Below are 17278 nucleotides of genomic sequence, written 5' to 3'. Positions count from 1 at the left end.
AGTCTTACACACATGTATATGTATGTAAATATATATGTGAATATGACAAAGAATAAATGAATGTTAGATATTGATTTAGCACTTCCCTGGTGATTGTTCAAATACTAAATTGTTCAAGTACTAATTCATTAGCTTAGTCAAGTTCCTAACAATACAAAAAAAATCTGAATTTTGTATGACAGTGTAATTTATTATTTGCAGGATGTGAGCATTGTGAGAATAACATGATACAAAGTGAAGACAATACAGAGAACCTATATAATCTGACCTCTAAGTTCCCAACTTTCCTGTTGACCGGCATTCCTGGCCTGGAGCCTGTCCACGCTTGGCTCTCCATTCCCTTCTGTTGCCTCTATGCCATTGCCCTCTCTGGGAACAGCATGATCCTCTTTGTCATCATTACCCAGCAGAGCCTGCATGAGCCCATGTACTATTTCCTCTCCATGCTGTCGGTCACTGACCTGGGCTTGACTGTCTCTACACTGTCAACCACTCTACCTGTCCTCTGGTTTGATGCCAGGGAAATCAGTCCTGATGCCTGTATCCTCCAGATGTTCTTTCTTCATGGATTTTCTGCTATGGAGTCTGGGGTGCTGGTGGCTATGGCCTTTGATCGCTATGTGGCCATCTGCAATCCTCTGAGATACACCACCATTCTCACTAATTCCAGAGTCATTCAGATATGCCTAATGATGACTCTACGTACGTTAGTTCTAATACTGACAGTACTCTTGCTGCTTAAGCGGATCTCTTTCTGTAAAGCCAATGTTCTTTCCCACTCCTACTGCTACCATCCAGATGTGATTAAATTAGCATGTTCAGACACTAGACTCAATAGCATCTTTGGGCTAATTGGCCTCACCCTGACCACAGGGATTGATACACCAAGTATTGTTGTGTCTTATATCCTGATCATTCGCTCTATTCTCAGCATTGCCTCCCCTGAAGAAAGGCACAAGTCCTTTAGCACCTGTGTCTCTCACATGGGTGCTGTCATTATCTTCTACATTCCCTTGATGAGCCTGTCCTTGGTGCATCGCTTTGGTCACTCGGCTCCCAGAGTGGTCCATTCATTGATGTCCAATGCCTACCTGATTCTGCCCCCTGTGCTTAACCCCATCATCTACAGTGTGAAAACAAAACACATCCGCAAAGCCATGCTCAGACTTCTTATAAACAAACAGAGGTGGCATTTGAGGAAAATCTGACGCAAGTCATTTGCCTTGTAAAAAAAAAAAAGTGTCTTTGTTAGTATCATGTCTATTAGTAACTTTATTTTAGAACTGGAAAACTTCATGAAGTCTAACATAATGAAATTTGTGGCAGAGTATCTTGCCCTTTGTCTCCTCTCGGGTTACTTTATTACCTACGGATCCAAGAATTATTCTAAATTTTAAAATTGCCAATACAGTATAATATTCCTTCCATACCATTTCCAAGGTTTCAGAAATGACAGTAGTAACTTACTAGGATAACCTAACCAGTAACCAACTAAGAAACAAAAATAATGAATTTATATTGACTAGCCTATAAGCAGCTCTACCCAAGTAGCTAAATGTTTGCTCCCTGAAAAGCAACTCAGCTGATATGTCCCTTAAAGACTGGGGCAGAAATTTAAAACTCAGCTGCATAAGATGATAGAAGAATTCAAATGAAAATGAAGGTGGAAATGGATGGGAGTCACATCAATTTTATTACATTAAAACGATTAGTTATGCAGAAAGATCCTTTCAGGTACCCCACAAACAATGCAGATTCACTGTGAGGACTTCAGCTCACACCTGTCACGTGGCAGCCTGCAGTCGCTCTCTGTGCATTGCAAAACTATAAACAAAACCTTTCTCTCAAGATCTTTAGCTAATCAATACAGTAGTAAAATGTGGTTTTTGTATTCAAGATTTTTGAAATCTATTATGAGAGGTAGACATAGGAGAAAATTAATCATGATAATGCCAAACGTTACCCCTTGCCTGTTTAGACCTCTAAGTTGAAAATGTCTCCAAAATCAAATGGAAGAGAAGAATTTTATGGAATCTACTCTGTGATTTAAAATAATAATAATAATTTTTCTGTCAGCATTTTATCACTATGAAAGAACACTAATAATCTCCTGATTTTTAAGTCAAAGGATCTTACTGGACACTGCACTTAAAATGAGAAAGCAGGGAGTCGGGCGGTAGTGCAGTGTGTTAAGCACACATGTCGCTAAGCACAGGGACCAGCATAAGAATCCACGTTTGAGCCCCCGCTCCCCACCTGCAGGGGGTTCACTTCACAAGTGGTAAAGCAGGTCTGCAGGTGTCTGTCTTTCTCTCCCCCTCTCTGTCTTCTCCTCCTCTCTCCATTTCTCTCTGTCCTATCCAACTACAACGACAACAGTAACTACAACAATAAAAAAAACAAGGGCAACAAAAAAAGAAAAAAATTAAATAAATATAAAAAAATGTGAAAGCATATGGACCCAGTAGTAGCACCCCTGGTTGATCACACACACTTCTATGCACAAGGACCAGTGTTAGAGCCCTACATGTCCCACCTGCAATGGGGAGCTTACAAATGTTGAAGCAAGTCAGCAGGTGTGTATCTCTCTCCCTCTTCTTTCTATCCCCCGCTCCTCTCTCAATTTCTCCCTATTCTATCTAATATAAAAGAAAACGGAGAAGGAAAATGGCCTTATCCTAGTGTAGGCACTTAGCTCCAGGGATGATATTTAAGTGGAACTGCCACCTGTAATCTTATAATCTTGTAATCCACTATTAGTAGCCAGTAAAACAAAATAAGTAGTTAAAAGAAAAGATAAAATGTAGTCAGATTAGAAACTTTGTCTACAGCCATACCACCCTGAACACACCCATCTCATCTGATCTTGGGAGAAAACTTGTCTCAGGAAGGCAAAATAGCTAACTGGACTCGTGTGCTGCTTAGTCCTGCATGTGACCCAGCTCCACACTTGGCCCAGCCTTCCTGGAGGAAGCTTGCTGCTATGGTTTCTTTCTGTTTATCTACTAGTCTCTGTCTCTCTATCTTAAAAACTCAAACTAGAGCAGTTAGCCACAGCAACAAAAAACAAACAAACAACAACAACAAAAGCCTCTGGCAGACACAGCAACAATAAAGCATCTAAGAGTTATAATCTCAGTCAAATGTAAGAAACCCAGTATTCTAAATTATTTTACATGAAATGATATATGTGCTTAGTTATCTATTAAATCAATGGATAAATACCAACTTTTGTAAAAAAAAAAAATAGACAAAATATACTCTTAAAGGACATGTACACTATAAAGAAATTCTAATGAAGTCTTCTTATAAATAAAATCATATATTCCATCAATATGTCAACAATTAGAAAATTAAATTTATCTTCTAAATGTATCATTCTAGGGGGTCAGTTGGTGGCCCAGCTGGCTGAGTGCACATGTTACAATGCACAAGGACTCATGTTCAAGCCACCAGTCCCCATCTGCATGGGGGAAGTTTCTTAAGTGGAGAAGCAGGGCTACAGGTGTCTCCATCTCTCTCCCTCTGTATCTCCCCCTTTCTCTCAAATTCTGGCTGTGTCTATCCAACAAATAAAGATAACAAAAAAAATTTTAAATGTATCATTATCTTCTGGAATGAAATTACTTCTGATAATGGAGAAAGTATTAGGATTAAATTTTTTTTAGCCTGAAACTTGTGTTCTGTTTAAATCTCTGTTGCATAAAAATTAGTATTTTTAGACTCACTTTGTGATGCCATGCTTCTTCCACCTATACAAGTTGGATATCTGATGTCACTTTGCCTTTTTGCTTTATTTTCAACGGTGAAAATCATTGCACAACATAAATATAATTGCTTTGATGCTGCGCTTAATATATGTTTCTCATTTCCATAATCATTGGACAATGTAAGTGTCTGTTCAACCAGGTATACCACTATCTGTCCCCTCTATAACTATCTATCCTGTAAACTATTATTAAACCACTAATAAAAATAGAAAAGAATATTGTTTGGTTTATTTTGCTGAAACAGATCTTCACCCATGCACTATTTCCCTTCTCCATGCTCCTCAGAACACTGGTCTTAACCAACAGATAGGCAAAATCTCCATAACACAAAACTTATTTCAGGAAAAACTATTGAATCTCTTGAATAAATTAATGAACGCTGTACTGAAAAGGAAAATAGATATAATGGTATGTGAAAACATGAAGAAATACCCAGAAAGTGCTGACATTACCCAGTCCTGAAATATGTGCCCTCATGGGTGACCATGTGCTTATCTGCAGGCTTCGGTGGGCTCCTTGCTGGCACCTGGCACCACAGAGAACTTCTTTATTATTATTATTATTATTATTTCTTTATTTATAAAATGGAAATATTGACAAGACCTTCCCACCACCAGAACTCCATATCCAGTCCCCTCTCTTGATGGTTTTCCTATTCTTTGTTGCTCTGGGGGTATGGACACAGGAGCATTGTGGACCGCTGGGAACTTTTTGTTGCATATTCCTTGTCCAGGAAAAGAGCAATGTTCACAATGTACAGTATGGTTTCTGTTGAAGATGTGTAAATTTCACACTAGCCTAAAGTCTATGAAGAAAAAAGTCTAAGACACACAGGAAAGTGCTGCTGCCTAGGCAACTCAAGGACAGTGAGATGAAGAATGAGCACAGCATTCCTCTAACAGTGTTCCCATTTCATTAGTTAGTGACCACTCACTACACTTCCTTAAAATACATCTCCATTCATAGAGGTAAATGAGTGAGTTGCAGAAGCATAAGAAATCTTGCTTGAAAGACAGAGAAAGAAAAATCGAAAAGAAAAGAAAACGTAGGGAGGGAAATGGAAAAAATATCATCTGGAGTGTCGGAGTCATAGTGCTGGAACAGAGCCCCAATGACAACCCTAATGGCAATAAGAGTCGGGCGGTAGCGCAGCTGGTGAAGCACAGGTGGCGCTAAGAGCAAGGATCGGCGTCAGGATCCCGGTTCGAGCCCCCGGCTCCCCACCTGCAGGCAGGTCCCTTCACAGGCAGTGAAGCAGGCCTGCAGGTGTCTGTCTTTCTCTCCCCCTCTCTGTCTTCCCCTCCTCTCTCCATTTCTCTCTGTCCTATCCAACAACAACGACATCAATAATAACTACAACAATAAAACAACAAGGGCAACAAAAGGGAATAAATAAAATTAAAAAAAAGAAAGAAAAATGGGAGTCGGGCTGTAGCGCAGCGGGCTAAGCGCAGGTGGCGCAAAGCACAAGGACCGGTATAAGGATCCCGGTTGGAACCCCGGCTCCCCACCTGCAGGGGAGTCGCTTCACAGGCGGTGAAGCAGGTCTGCAGGTGTCTATCTTTCTCTCCTCCTCTCTGTCTTCCCCTCCCTCTCTCCATTTCTCTCTGTCCTATCCAACAACAACAACAACAATAATAACTACAACAATAAAACAAGGGCAACAAAAGGGAAAAAAATAAATAAAATAAATATAAAAAAAAGTTAAAAAAAGAAAAATAAAGACATTAGCACAGTAACTGTGTTTACATTTCTTATAAGATTATTTTTAGTGACTATTAAACTGGAAGAACTCCCTCATATGTGAGATATACAGGCTCCATATCTCTTATTATTATTATTTCCATGTGAAAAGAGCACTTGACACTCCACCTTCTTTACAATAAATACATAATTAGTAGCTGTTAGTCAACAGGTACATGAAAAACCATAAAATATCATCACAGGAAAATGGAAATTAATATGTCCACCATTAAAGAAAGTACATAATAAATACTGTAGAGGAAGTTTAGAAAAGAGAAGCCTGCTAAGAGTGTTCTAGGAATTTAAATCTTAAAGTATTAGAAAATTCAGTATGGAGGCTTCTCACAAGAAGAAAAAATATATAATCATTCTATGATCTTTAATCCCACCTAGAATTACTGACATACAGGCATGGCTATCAGATCTCAAAGACATATCAGCACTACAATGCTCATTGCATATCCCTGACTATTTTTTCTTTCTCGTTTCTTTTCCGTTTTTTTTGTTTGTTTGTTTCCTATCTTTTCCTTTCTTTTCCCTTCTTCCCTTTTCCATAGAGCGTTGTTCAGCTCTGGTTTATGGGAGTTCCTAGGGTTGAACTTGAAACTGCAATATCAGCCATGAAAGTCTTTTGCCACTAATAAAAATAATAACTTAAAAAATAAAAAATAACTGCCAAAAAAAAAAAAAAGAAAAAATAGATGGCAGTAACAACCATCCTTGCCTTGTTCCTAAACTCAGAGACAAAGCTTTGAGTTGTTCACCATCGTGGTCATAGTATTAAGTGGTCAGAGATTATCTTGATTATCTGGAGTTAATTTTCTTCTGCCAATATTTTACTAAGAATTTATCTCATAAATAAATGTCAGCTTTTGTCAAATGACCTTTATGCATCTAGTGAGATTAGAGAAACTTTACCATCTATTTCACTGATGTTATGTATCTTGCTGCTGATTTGTGAATGTGGAGAAATAACTGAAATAAATAACACTCTGTCATGTTGTCTCATCTCTTTAATGTATTCTTAGAATTCATTGAAAATTGTTGCAACTATTTTATCAGTCATTCATATATAGATCTTTGTTCATTTGTTTATTTGCTGTGTCCTTGTATGGTTTTTGTATCAGGGTAGTGTTGGCCTCATAAAATGAGTTAAAATGGTCCTTATCAATATGATGGTAGAAGAGGACCTAGTTGTTGAACTGTTGAATTCAACCTAAGGGGTTGAATTATTATGTGGAAAACTGGGAAATGTTACACATGTGCAAACTATTGTATTTTACTCTTGACTGTAAACCATTAACCCCCAATAAAGAAAATAAAAATTTAAAAAGTAACACACAAATGAGAGAATGGAATATATATATATATATATATATATATATATATATATATATATAACTAGTGATTACACAGAGGTGCTTACTTTTTTGTGTAATAGAGGCTCGTGCATTATTACCTTTAAAGACTGCTTTTGTACAGCAGGAAAAATAACAGTTACTCAAACAATAAACATTAGAGTCAGAATTTAAAAAATTGTTCCTTATCCTTCAATTTTTGAAGATTCAATAAATCTAAGTACTGTACTTTTTTTTTTAACCAGAACACTGGCTCAGCTCTGGCTTATGGTGGTACAAGAGATTGAACCTGGGACCTTCGAGCCTCAGGTATGGGAGTCTGTTTGCATAAGCGTTATGCCATCTCCCCCACCCAAATACTATACTTTTCTTTACCACTAAAGGAACCTGGCCCAAAATTTTGGCTTGGGGGAGGTTTTTGATTATTGCTTCAATTTTGTACCAGTCATTGGTCTCTACAGATTCTCTATTTCTCCCTAACTCAATCGTGTGAGATGAAACAAACAAAATATTTGTCCATTTTATCCATGTTATTCAATGTGTTGGACAACATATGTTTACAACAACCTTTTGATTCTTTATGTGTTGTTACTTGTTGCTATTACTCAACTTTCATTATTACTGTATTATCAGAGCTTTATTTTTCTCTTTTTAAATTTGTTTTTATTTATGTTTTGGCTAGAGATAGAGATAAATCAAAAGTGGAACGAGAGATTGAGATGGAGAGACAAAAAAGAGACACGTACAGCACTACTTCACCTTTTTGAAACTTAACCCTTGCAGAAGGTGACCAGAGACTTCAACCTGGGCCCTTGTACATTGTAACATGTCTGCTCTACCAGGCACACCATTGCCCAGCCCTGGGGAACTTTCTTTTTCTATTGAACATAGCTAACAGTTTCTCAAGTTTTATCAATTCTAAAAAACAATTCCTAATTGAAATGACCTTTTATGTTAGTTTGATTTTTTTTCTACTACTGCTTTTGGTTATTTTTTTTTCTTCTTTTCTTTGTAGTTCCTTTCAATGTAAGGTTAGATTGTTCCATAGTCTTCTCGTTTCTCCAGTTAAATTTGTATTGCTATATTCTTCCCTCATAATGCTGCTATTGCTCCATCCCACAGTTTCTGGAAGGTCTTATGCCCACTTTTCTACAGAAATGTTCCTTTTTTCATTTTCTCCTTGTGATTATTTTTTTAACTCAAAGTTGTTTCTGAATCTTTGTGATTGATTCAACATTCATTATATAATTAGCATACATTTTCTTTCTATTTTTATAAAGATTTTATTTTCTTATTAATGAGAAAGATAGAAGGAGAGAGAGAAAGAACCAGACATCACTCTGGTACATGTGCTGCTGAGGATTGAAGTCAGGACCTCCTGCTTGAAAGTCCAAATCTTTATCCACTGTGCCACCTCCCGAACCACAGCATACATTTTCATATCATCATAATCAGGAGATATTCTTAAAATAGCATTATATTTAAAATTTATGTAGATTCATTTCAATATGTAATTAATCCTTGATATGTCCCATGTGAGCCTCAAGAAGAATGTGTATTCTGTTGTTTTAGCGATGGAATAATTTCTCCCATCCAAGTACTAACCAGGCCCGACCCTGCTTAGCTTCCGACATCAGACAAGATCAGACATGTTCAGGGTGGTATGGACATAGACAGAATGGAATAATTTCTATGTATTAAGCCCATTTGATGTAATTTTCTATTCAAGCTCAGTGCTTCCTAGACAGTTTTCATCCTTGAAATGGCATGTGTTAGTATTTACTCACATGAAGAAAAAGACACAAAGTGACTACACATTGGTTCAGACTTTATTTAGCCTCTCCACAACTGCAATGACAAAGAGCCAAACTCCCTTCCAAGTTAAGCATGTAGCTTTTTGTTTGTTTGTTTGTTTGTTTGTCTCCTGTTTTGTATTTAATGTCTCTCAGGACTATCTGTGATGGAGGTAATAGCTAAAGCCCTTGTGAGATTATATTCTGTGTTGTGTCTATAAATAGTGAAAGACAGACCAAGTTTTCACTGTGGCCCAAGAGATAGTCAGTCATATGTTATCAGCTATTCCACAGTTCAATCCATTTTCTTATAAAGTTCTTGGCTTCAGAAATATAATATGTTTTTTCTCAACTGCTGAAGACAGAGAAGGCTCCTATTTCCACATAAGACTGGTAGGAGATAGTGAATGGTGCTCACTGTGTTTAGTTCATGCTGTTAATGTTGCAGATTCACAAGTATATATGTGGGTTTATAGAAAAGTGTGATAACATTGGGTTTTACACACCCTCAGGAAGTCATATAACACAGAGATACTAGACAACTAATAACATAATAAAAAATGTAATAGTTTCATCAGACCTAACTGAAATCCTAGGAACACAAGACTGGAGAAGAATGATTAAGAGCAATCATAAAGGGAATGGTAGCAAATCTATTTTGAAAAGTATTTGCTCTCAGGAGACATTGTATAAATATTTTAAAATATTTGATGGAAATCATTTCATAATAACTAAAACTGCTATTACTTTTCTTCCTGGATTTTATTTTGACAGTGTCAATTTCTTATATAATAATTTTTGAAAATTGAATTGCACATGACTACTTAGTACTTATAAAATCTGTTTACTTTGAGTGTACTGTCTCTTTTATTCCCTGTATCATTTACAGAACATTCGCCTTAGTCTCAAGACTGTTCTTATCCCTTCATATGTTGGGAACAGGAATAAAAAGGGAATAAATAAATAAATAGTAAAAAAAAAATTTGAAAAAATAAAGTCAATTTTTTAAGATTTATTTATTTATTCTCTCTTGTTGCCCTTGTTTTATTGTTGTAGTTATTGTTGTTATTGCTGTTATTGTTGTTGGATAAGACAGAGAGAAATGGAAGACAGAGAGGGGGAGAGAAAGATAAGACACCTGCAAATCCGCTTCACCGCTTGTGAAGCGACTCTGCGGCAGGTGGGGATCCGGAGGCTCAAACTGGGATCCTTACACTGGTCCTTGCACTTTGCCACATGTGTGCTTAACTCACTGCACTACCGCCTGATTCCCTTAAAGTCAATTCTTTTTTTTTTTTTTTTTGCCTCCAGGGTTATTCCTGGGGCTTGATGCCTGCACTATGAATCCACTGCTCCTTGAGGCCATTTTTACCATTTTGTTGACCTTGTTGTGCTTGTTGTAGTCATTATTGTTGTCATAGCTGTCGTTGTTGTTGGATAGGACAGATAGAAATGGAGACAGGAGGGGAAGACAGAGAGGGGGAGAGAAAGACAGACACCTCCAGACCTGCTTCACCGCCTGCGAAGCAACCTCCTGCAGGTGGGGAGCCGGGGGCTCAAACTGGGATCCTTACACCAGCCCTTGCAAAGTCAATTCTTATAATAGACGCTTACAGCTGAATGAAGCTTAAAATTCTGTCATACAGTAAAAAGTATCACCAAAAATCTAACAGAGACATTTCTTAAGTTCAAAGGTAAATATGAATGAAGAAAAAAAATTATTAAGAATTGTCTCAATGGTAGAACATTAATTCCTTCATCTAGGTAAGTCTTCTAAACAAAAACAAAAAAATGACATATTTTGCTTAGCAATGATTTATTATTCCCATAGGATGTGAAAATTGTTTGGAAAAATACTACACATGCTATATGTCCAAGACACATGGAGAACCTAAGTAATCTGACTTCTAAGTTCCCAACTTTCCTGTTGACCGGCATTCCTGGCCTGGAGCCTGTCCACGCTTGGCTCTCCATTCCCTTCTGTTGCCTCTATGCCATTGCCCTCTCTGGGAACAGCATGATCCTCTTTGTCATCATTACCCAGCAGAGCCTGCATGAGCCCATGTACTATTTCCTCTCCATGCTGTCGGTCACTGACCTGGGCTTGACTATCTCTACACTGTCAACCACTCTACCTGTCCTCTGGTTTGATGCCAGGGAAATCAGTCCTGATGCCTGTATCCTCCAGATGTTCTTTCTTCATGGGTTTACCTTCATGGAGTCTGGGGTGCTGGTGGCTATGGCCTTTGATCGCTATGTGGCCATCTGCAATCCTCTGAGATACACCACCATTCTCACTAATTCCAGAATCATTCAGATAAGCCTTATGATGACTGTGCGAGCCATCATTTTAATGTTACCACTACTCTTGCTGCTTAAGCGGCTCTCTTTCTGTAAAGCCAATGTTCTTTCCCACTCCTACTGCTACCATCCAGATGTGATTAAATTAGCATGTTCTGATACACGAGCCAACAGCATATGTGGATTAATTGATCTCATGCTGACAACAGGAGTGGACACACCCTGCATTGTTCTGTCATATATCCTGATCATTCACTCTGTTATCAGCATTGCCTCCGCTGAAGAAAGGCACAAGACCTTTGGCACCTGTGTCTCTCACATGGGAGCTGTCACTATCTTCTACATTCCTATGATGAGCCTGTCCTTGATGCATCGCTATGGTCGATCAGCCCCCAAAGTGGTCCATTCTATGATGGCCAATGTCTACTTGCTGCTGCCCCCTGTGCTCAACCCCATCATCTACAGTGTGAAAACCAAACAGATCCGCAAGGCTATACTCAGTCTTCTCTTTTAAAAGGGCAACAGATCATTAGACTTATGAAAAACCTGATAGAAGTTTTACTTGGTTTTACTGAAAAACCAAGTTTAACAGGTGGATGACTATCAGATATCCATTTTTATTTTTTCCATTTAATGCAACTCATGTTTTGTGAACATTTTAGTATTTTAATCATGATATAAATCTATGACATACCCCAAGAATTATGACTACAAAAGAAACAAAAAATGATACTGTAAAACTAAAATATTTATAGTAAATAACATTTCTAAGCTATGTTTACTAGACTAAACCTTAATAAACTCTTATGCTTTAGAACTCTAGATCTGTTAGACCAAGGATGAGGGATCTTGTCACCAAAATGATGTTATAAATATTCAAATGGTGCTTGGCAGCAAAAAGATTCCCTACCCCTAATTTAGAACATTAAAGAACTAACATATAATATGCATCTAGGTCAAAATTTAATCTGGGCTTTCCATATCTTAGGCAACATGGTCTTCTCTGCCATATTCCATATTACAACTTGAGGAAAAAGGTTCTAAGGTCGAAGGAAGAACCTGATATATCATTCCTTTAAAATATTGTAGGACATGTGTATATATCATTCCTTTAAAATACTGTAGCACAGATAAGCTAGCTTACTTGGGAGGGGCCTAGTTTGCCACATGTGCATGCCAGGTCTGAATCCAAGATAAACTACATGAAAGATGATATGTCAATGGAGGAGATTTCAGTGCAGCATTTCTCTCCCCAACTCTCTTCATATATATATATATATATAATTGGGACACAACAGTAGAGTTGTTTTATTTATTCTTTTCAAATTTTATTTACTTATTCAAAATATAGACGGAGACATTGAAAGGGAAGCAATTATAGGTGGGGCAAAGAGAGGTAGGGAGATTCTCAGTGGACGAGAAGGATTTGTATGCATAAGGTTCTAAATTCAATTAGATTGTGTTGCATATTGCCAGAGAGGTGCTATAGTTCTCTCTCTCTCCCTCCCTCCCTCCCTCTCATTACTAGCTATATACATACACTCATACATTCTTACATATTAAAAAATGATTGTCTTGGGTGGTGGGGTTCTAGGATGCATTGGTGAAGTTGTCTGACCAGGGAAGTCAAGTTGGCATCATGGAAGCATTTGCAATTTGTTGGCTGAAAAGCGCTAATATATAAAGCAGAACCAATTTTTTAATAATCATGAACCTAAAGGTAAGAATAGAACACATGACATCTGGAGTTTTCAGGCTGAAAGGAACTAGAAGTCTATTGTAGGTATATGGGGGGGGCATGATTTTACTAAGCCAGACAACCTTTTCTGAAGTAGTCCGCAGCCTTTGCATCATTCTATATTGCACCAGTCTGTTTTGCACTCTTTATAGCACCTTCCAGTCTCTAGAATTATTTTGTTCAAATCTACCCCACTAGGGAAAGATAGAAACAGGCTGGGGGTATAGATCAACCTGTCAATGCCCATGTCCGGCAGAGAAGCAATTAGAGAAGCCAGACATCTCATCTTCCGCACCCCATAAAGATCTTTGGTTCATACTCTCAGAGGGATAAAGAATAAGGGAAGCTTCCAATGGAGGGTAGGGGTTATGGAACTCTGGTGATGGGAATTGTGTGGAATTGTACCCCTCTTATCTCACAATCTTGATGATTATTATTGTCACTAGTAATATATATATATATATATATATATATATAATTGTCTTGAACTAAAGAAATAGTACACTGGATTTGCATACCTGAGCATAAGAAGTTTCAGGTTCAACTCTTGGTAATACCATATATGCCAGGGCTGAGCATTGCTCAAATCTCTTTCTGTCTTGAAAAAATAAAATTTTATTAAATTAAAATCTATAGTAAAACTATATTCTCATTTATTTTGTCATAAATAATTGCTAGCTAAATATATATAGGCAAATATAACCTGGCACGTAAATCACAGATTTATATCCAGTACTGAAAATCCAATAGGAAAAGTCACATAGACTAGGGATTTTATTAAATCATTCCAGGAAATAGGCCATTTGGAGAACTGGAAAAGGTCATCAAGTAGAGCATTAAGAAAGTGTGAGGCAGAAATTCTTAAACATTTTTTGTACAGTGTGTCTTTGGAATCTAAAGAAACCAGTATTGGCAAAATATCTCACTTGTATAGTTGCTGTTGGGTTATGTGCACCATCCAGGTTCAAGTCTGATTTCCAGCACATTAAAGAAAGCTTCATTGTTGTCTACTTTCAATATATCTCTATGCAACAACAACAACCACAACAAAATCCATAATGACAACCAGTTCTGAGAAAAAAGAATGGACTTCACAGTATTAAAAATCTTCTGGAGGAGTTACGATCCCCAGGAGGAAGGCGGGAAGATAAACCTCAGCTGAGACAAGATCTCTGGGTCTTCCTCCCACTCCTTTTTTCCTAGAATTACGAAGAAAACAGCACATGAGACATTAGTTTGAAGGGACACACACACCTATGTTTCTAGTTACACCATGCACAATGGCCAAGTGGAGGGTGCAAGCTAAATGTCCATGGGAAAATGACTGGATAAAGAAATTATGGTACAGGGGCCAGGTGGTGGCATACCTGGTTCAGTGCACAAATTACTATGAATAAGGACCCTGGTTCAAATCACCAGTTCCTACCTGCAATGGGAAAGCTTTGCAAGTAGTGAAGCAGTGCTGCAGGTGTCTCTCTGTCTCTCTTCCTCTCTATCTCCCCCCTCTCCTCTCAATTCTGACTGCCTCTATCTAATAATAAATAAAAGTTAAAAATGTGAGTCGGGCGGTAGTGCAGCAGATTAAGTGTAGGTGGCGCAAACGCAAGGACCGGCATAAGGATCCTGGTTGGAGCCCAGGGATCCCCACCTGCAAGGGAGTCGCTTCACAACAACAACAACAACAATAATAATAACTACAACAATAAAACAACAAGGGCAAAAAAAGGGAATAAATAAATATTTCAAAACAGTTCATATAAAATAAAAAAGAAGTTCTGGTAATATATAATTAGTGGAATATGACTGCAATTTAGAGGATGTCGTGTCATTCACACCAAAATGGATAAAGTTTGAGGTGATTATGTTTAGTAAAGTAAGCAAGAACTTGAAAGATAACTACAAGGATTTCACACAAATATGGAATATAGAAAATTGAAACACACAAACTTGAAAAAAAAACTGCCTCTAAGACTTTATTAGAGCTGTAGTTGTTATCACCGGGGGACACATTACTTTGGTAGTAGGTATACTTCGGAAATACATCCCTATGATCTTATAGGCATCATCAAGTCACTAACAAAACAACTGTGACGACATTTAATAAAAGACATCAGAGGCAGGTGAAGAGCAGACGGACTTGAAGGACAAAAGCCTGCATACTCATTCTGTCCAGTATTTCGAAATTAAACTTTTCCTTTCACACAAAGAATAGAAGTACAGAGTTCTGTGATTACTCTGAGATGTCTGGCAGAAGGACTCTCCCAGTCTATTTCACCAGCACAGAGTCAGCTATTGTAAAATTGAAAAATCCTTTTGCTATGGAACCACTTGACTTTGTAGAGTGCATGCTTTTGAGTTGTAGAAAGGCACTTGTTCACTTTAATAAACTTTTGATACCTATACAATGTATGCTTGGTACTCTAGTACTCTGTGAGACATTTTCAAAGTCTATGTTAGTCCATTTATTTGCACACAAATTCCAAATAATAGATTCTTTACAAAAGAACACATAGGGGGCCTGGCGGTGGGGTGCCCAGTTAGACTCACACATTACAGTATGGAAAGAACACAGGGACAAAGCTTCACAAGTAGTGAAGCAGAACTGCAGGTGTCTGTCTTTCTTCCTCTCTACCTCCTCCACCTCTCTCAATATATCTTTATCTCTATACAATAATAAATAAAATATATAACTTTAAAAAGTCATTAACAAAATAAAAAAGAACACATAGATGATTAAAATCAAACAGAAAGTGGATCCTGCAAATACTGTATCTCATGTTGAAATCAGCGATTCAATGTCACTTTTAATCAAACCACTTAAACAATTACTATACCAACATCTTCCTTCCTTTCTTTCTTTCTAATTTTACTCTGTCACGCCCCTTAACATCTGTAGCATCTATATTAGCCTGTTTCAGTTCATTAACTCAGGGACAGCAAAGTGAAGGGCACAGAAATCCCTCAAGACTGCATTTATCCCATTGGGTAAGTAACACCACCATCAAATTCCACATATAAATTCTCCATTCATAGAGGTAACTGGTAATCCACCCTAAGCAAGAGTAAGAGAACTCTTTCACTCATTCAAGGATCAAGTCAATCAGTTGTTCTCAGAGAATGTACTGCACAGTTCTATCTATAGTAAAGTATAAGAGATAGCTATAGACTGAATCACAAGTAATTTAGTTTAGAGAAATTCAAGGAAGAATTTCTTGAATCTGAGGTTAAGGGCATCGCTCCTTTTGCATTTCTTTTTCTATCCCTTCAGGTTCTTCGGCAAAGACGGTAAGACCCTCTCTGTCTATCCCTGGTCCTTGAACTCTGTCCCCTCTAAGCGCCTGATTATATTAACCTTTTTCTGTTTATCTGTATCTATAATACTGATGCCTATTTAAAAACTTCAAACTAAGGTGGGGGTATAGCATAATAGTTATGCAAAGAGACTTTCATGCCTGAGGTTCTCAAGTCCCAGGTTCAATCCCCCACACTGCCATAAGCCAGAGATGAGCAGTGCTCTGGTTAATAATAAGAATAATAACAATAATAATAATAAAAAAATAAAATAAATTTTAAAAACTTCAAACTCTAAGTGCATGTTTTGTTTTGTTTTTGTTTTTTTAAATATTTCCTTTTTGTGTTTTTTTATTTTTTATTTATTTATTTATTCCCTTTAGTTGCCCTTGTTGTTTTATTGTTGTAGTTATTGTTGTCATTGTTAGATAGGACAGAGAGAAATGGAGAGAGGAGGGGAAGACAGAGAGGGGGAAAGAAAGATAGACACCTGCAGACCTGCTTCACCGCCTGTGAAGTGACTCCCAGGCAGGTGGGGAGCCAGGGTCTCGAACCGGGATCCTTATCCCGGTCCTTGTGCTTTGCACCACGTGTGCTTAACCCGCTGTGCTACCGCCGGACTCCCGCATGTTTTGTTTTTATGGGCTTAGCTAATCTCAACAATAAATCTGGTGCTTATATGTATAAATTTATTTCCCAGCACATATATTAATCAGTGAATACAGTTGTTGTAACAACTTCAGTATTGCTTAATTTTTATTTCTAATTGGATTATACTCACTGAAGAATATCCATTTCACTATCTCTCCCAAGTCTATAGCAATACTGTTTATTTCTTTTGAATTGTGTCTGAACACCAGAAGCAGTGAATGACCACAGCTTAGATTCAGAGCCCTAAACTCATTCAGTGGTTCTGCTCTATCAGTGGGAGCCTTTAATAAGATCTTCATTCTAAATCTAGTTTATGTCCTGCTATTAGGAAATTGACAACCCATCCTTCTGCCCATCAGTTCCTGAAAGGCCCCCTTTTCCCACTCTAGGGAACATAGTGATGTTAAGATACAAAAACAACAAAGTGGTGATACTGCATATATGTTTTTGTCAGAGCAGCATTTTTTTTAATAGAAGTTACAATGTACCCTCTGATTAAGTGAAGAAAAAATACATTCAGTGCAAAGGAGATAGTCCAGTAGCAAAGCAGGGTAATTGCATGCATGAGGTCCCAGGACACTTGAGCTGAGTAGTAGTCTCATCTCTCCTCTCTCTCTCTCTCTCTCTCTCTCT

At 37.7% G+C, this 17278-nt stretch overlaps 2 protein-coding genes across 2 annotated transcripts; both read left to right on the top strand.

The window, feature by feature from the left end:
- The first annotated feature begins 224 nt into the window (after positions 1-224).
- LOC103117502 (olfactory receptor 51F1-like) lies at positions 225-1358 on the top strand. Its single transcript, XM_007527561.2, has one exon. It carries the CDS (start codon positions 225-227, stop codon positions 1206-1208), a length of 984 nt encoding a protein of 327 aa, XP_007527623.1. The 3' UTR covers positions 1209-1358.
- A 7745-nt stretch (positions 1359-9103) lies between these two features.
- LOC103117501 (olfactory receptor 51F1-like) lies at positions 9104-11479 on the top strand. The gene is made up of 2 exons (XM_007527560.3): positions 9104-9120; positions 10543-11479. Exons 1-2 carry the CDS (start codon positions 9104-9106, stop codon positions 11477-11479), a joined length of 954 nt encoding a protein of 317 aa, XP_007527622.3.
- Positions 11480-17278: the final 5799 nt, after the last annotated feature.

Source organism: Erinaceus europaeus, chromosome 17 (assembly GCF_950295315.1).
Source record: "Erinaceus europaeus chromosome 17, mEriEur2.1, whole genome shotgun sequence".
In the NCBI taxonomy this organism is placed as follows: Eukaryota; Metazoa; Chordata; class Mammalia; order Eulipotyphla; family Erinaceidae; genus Erinaceus; species Erinaceus europaeus.
The sequence above is the reverse complement of the archived record's forward strand: the minus strand, read 5'-3'. Positions and strand labels throughout refer to the sequence as shown.

Coding starts and splice junctions, on each gene's coding strand:
- LOC103117502 (XM_007527561.2), top strand. CDS start 225: ATGATACAAAGTGAAGACAATACAGAGAACCTATATAATCTGACCTCT.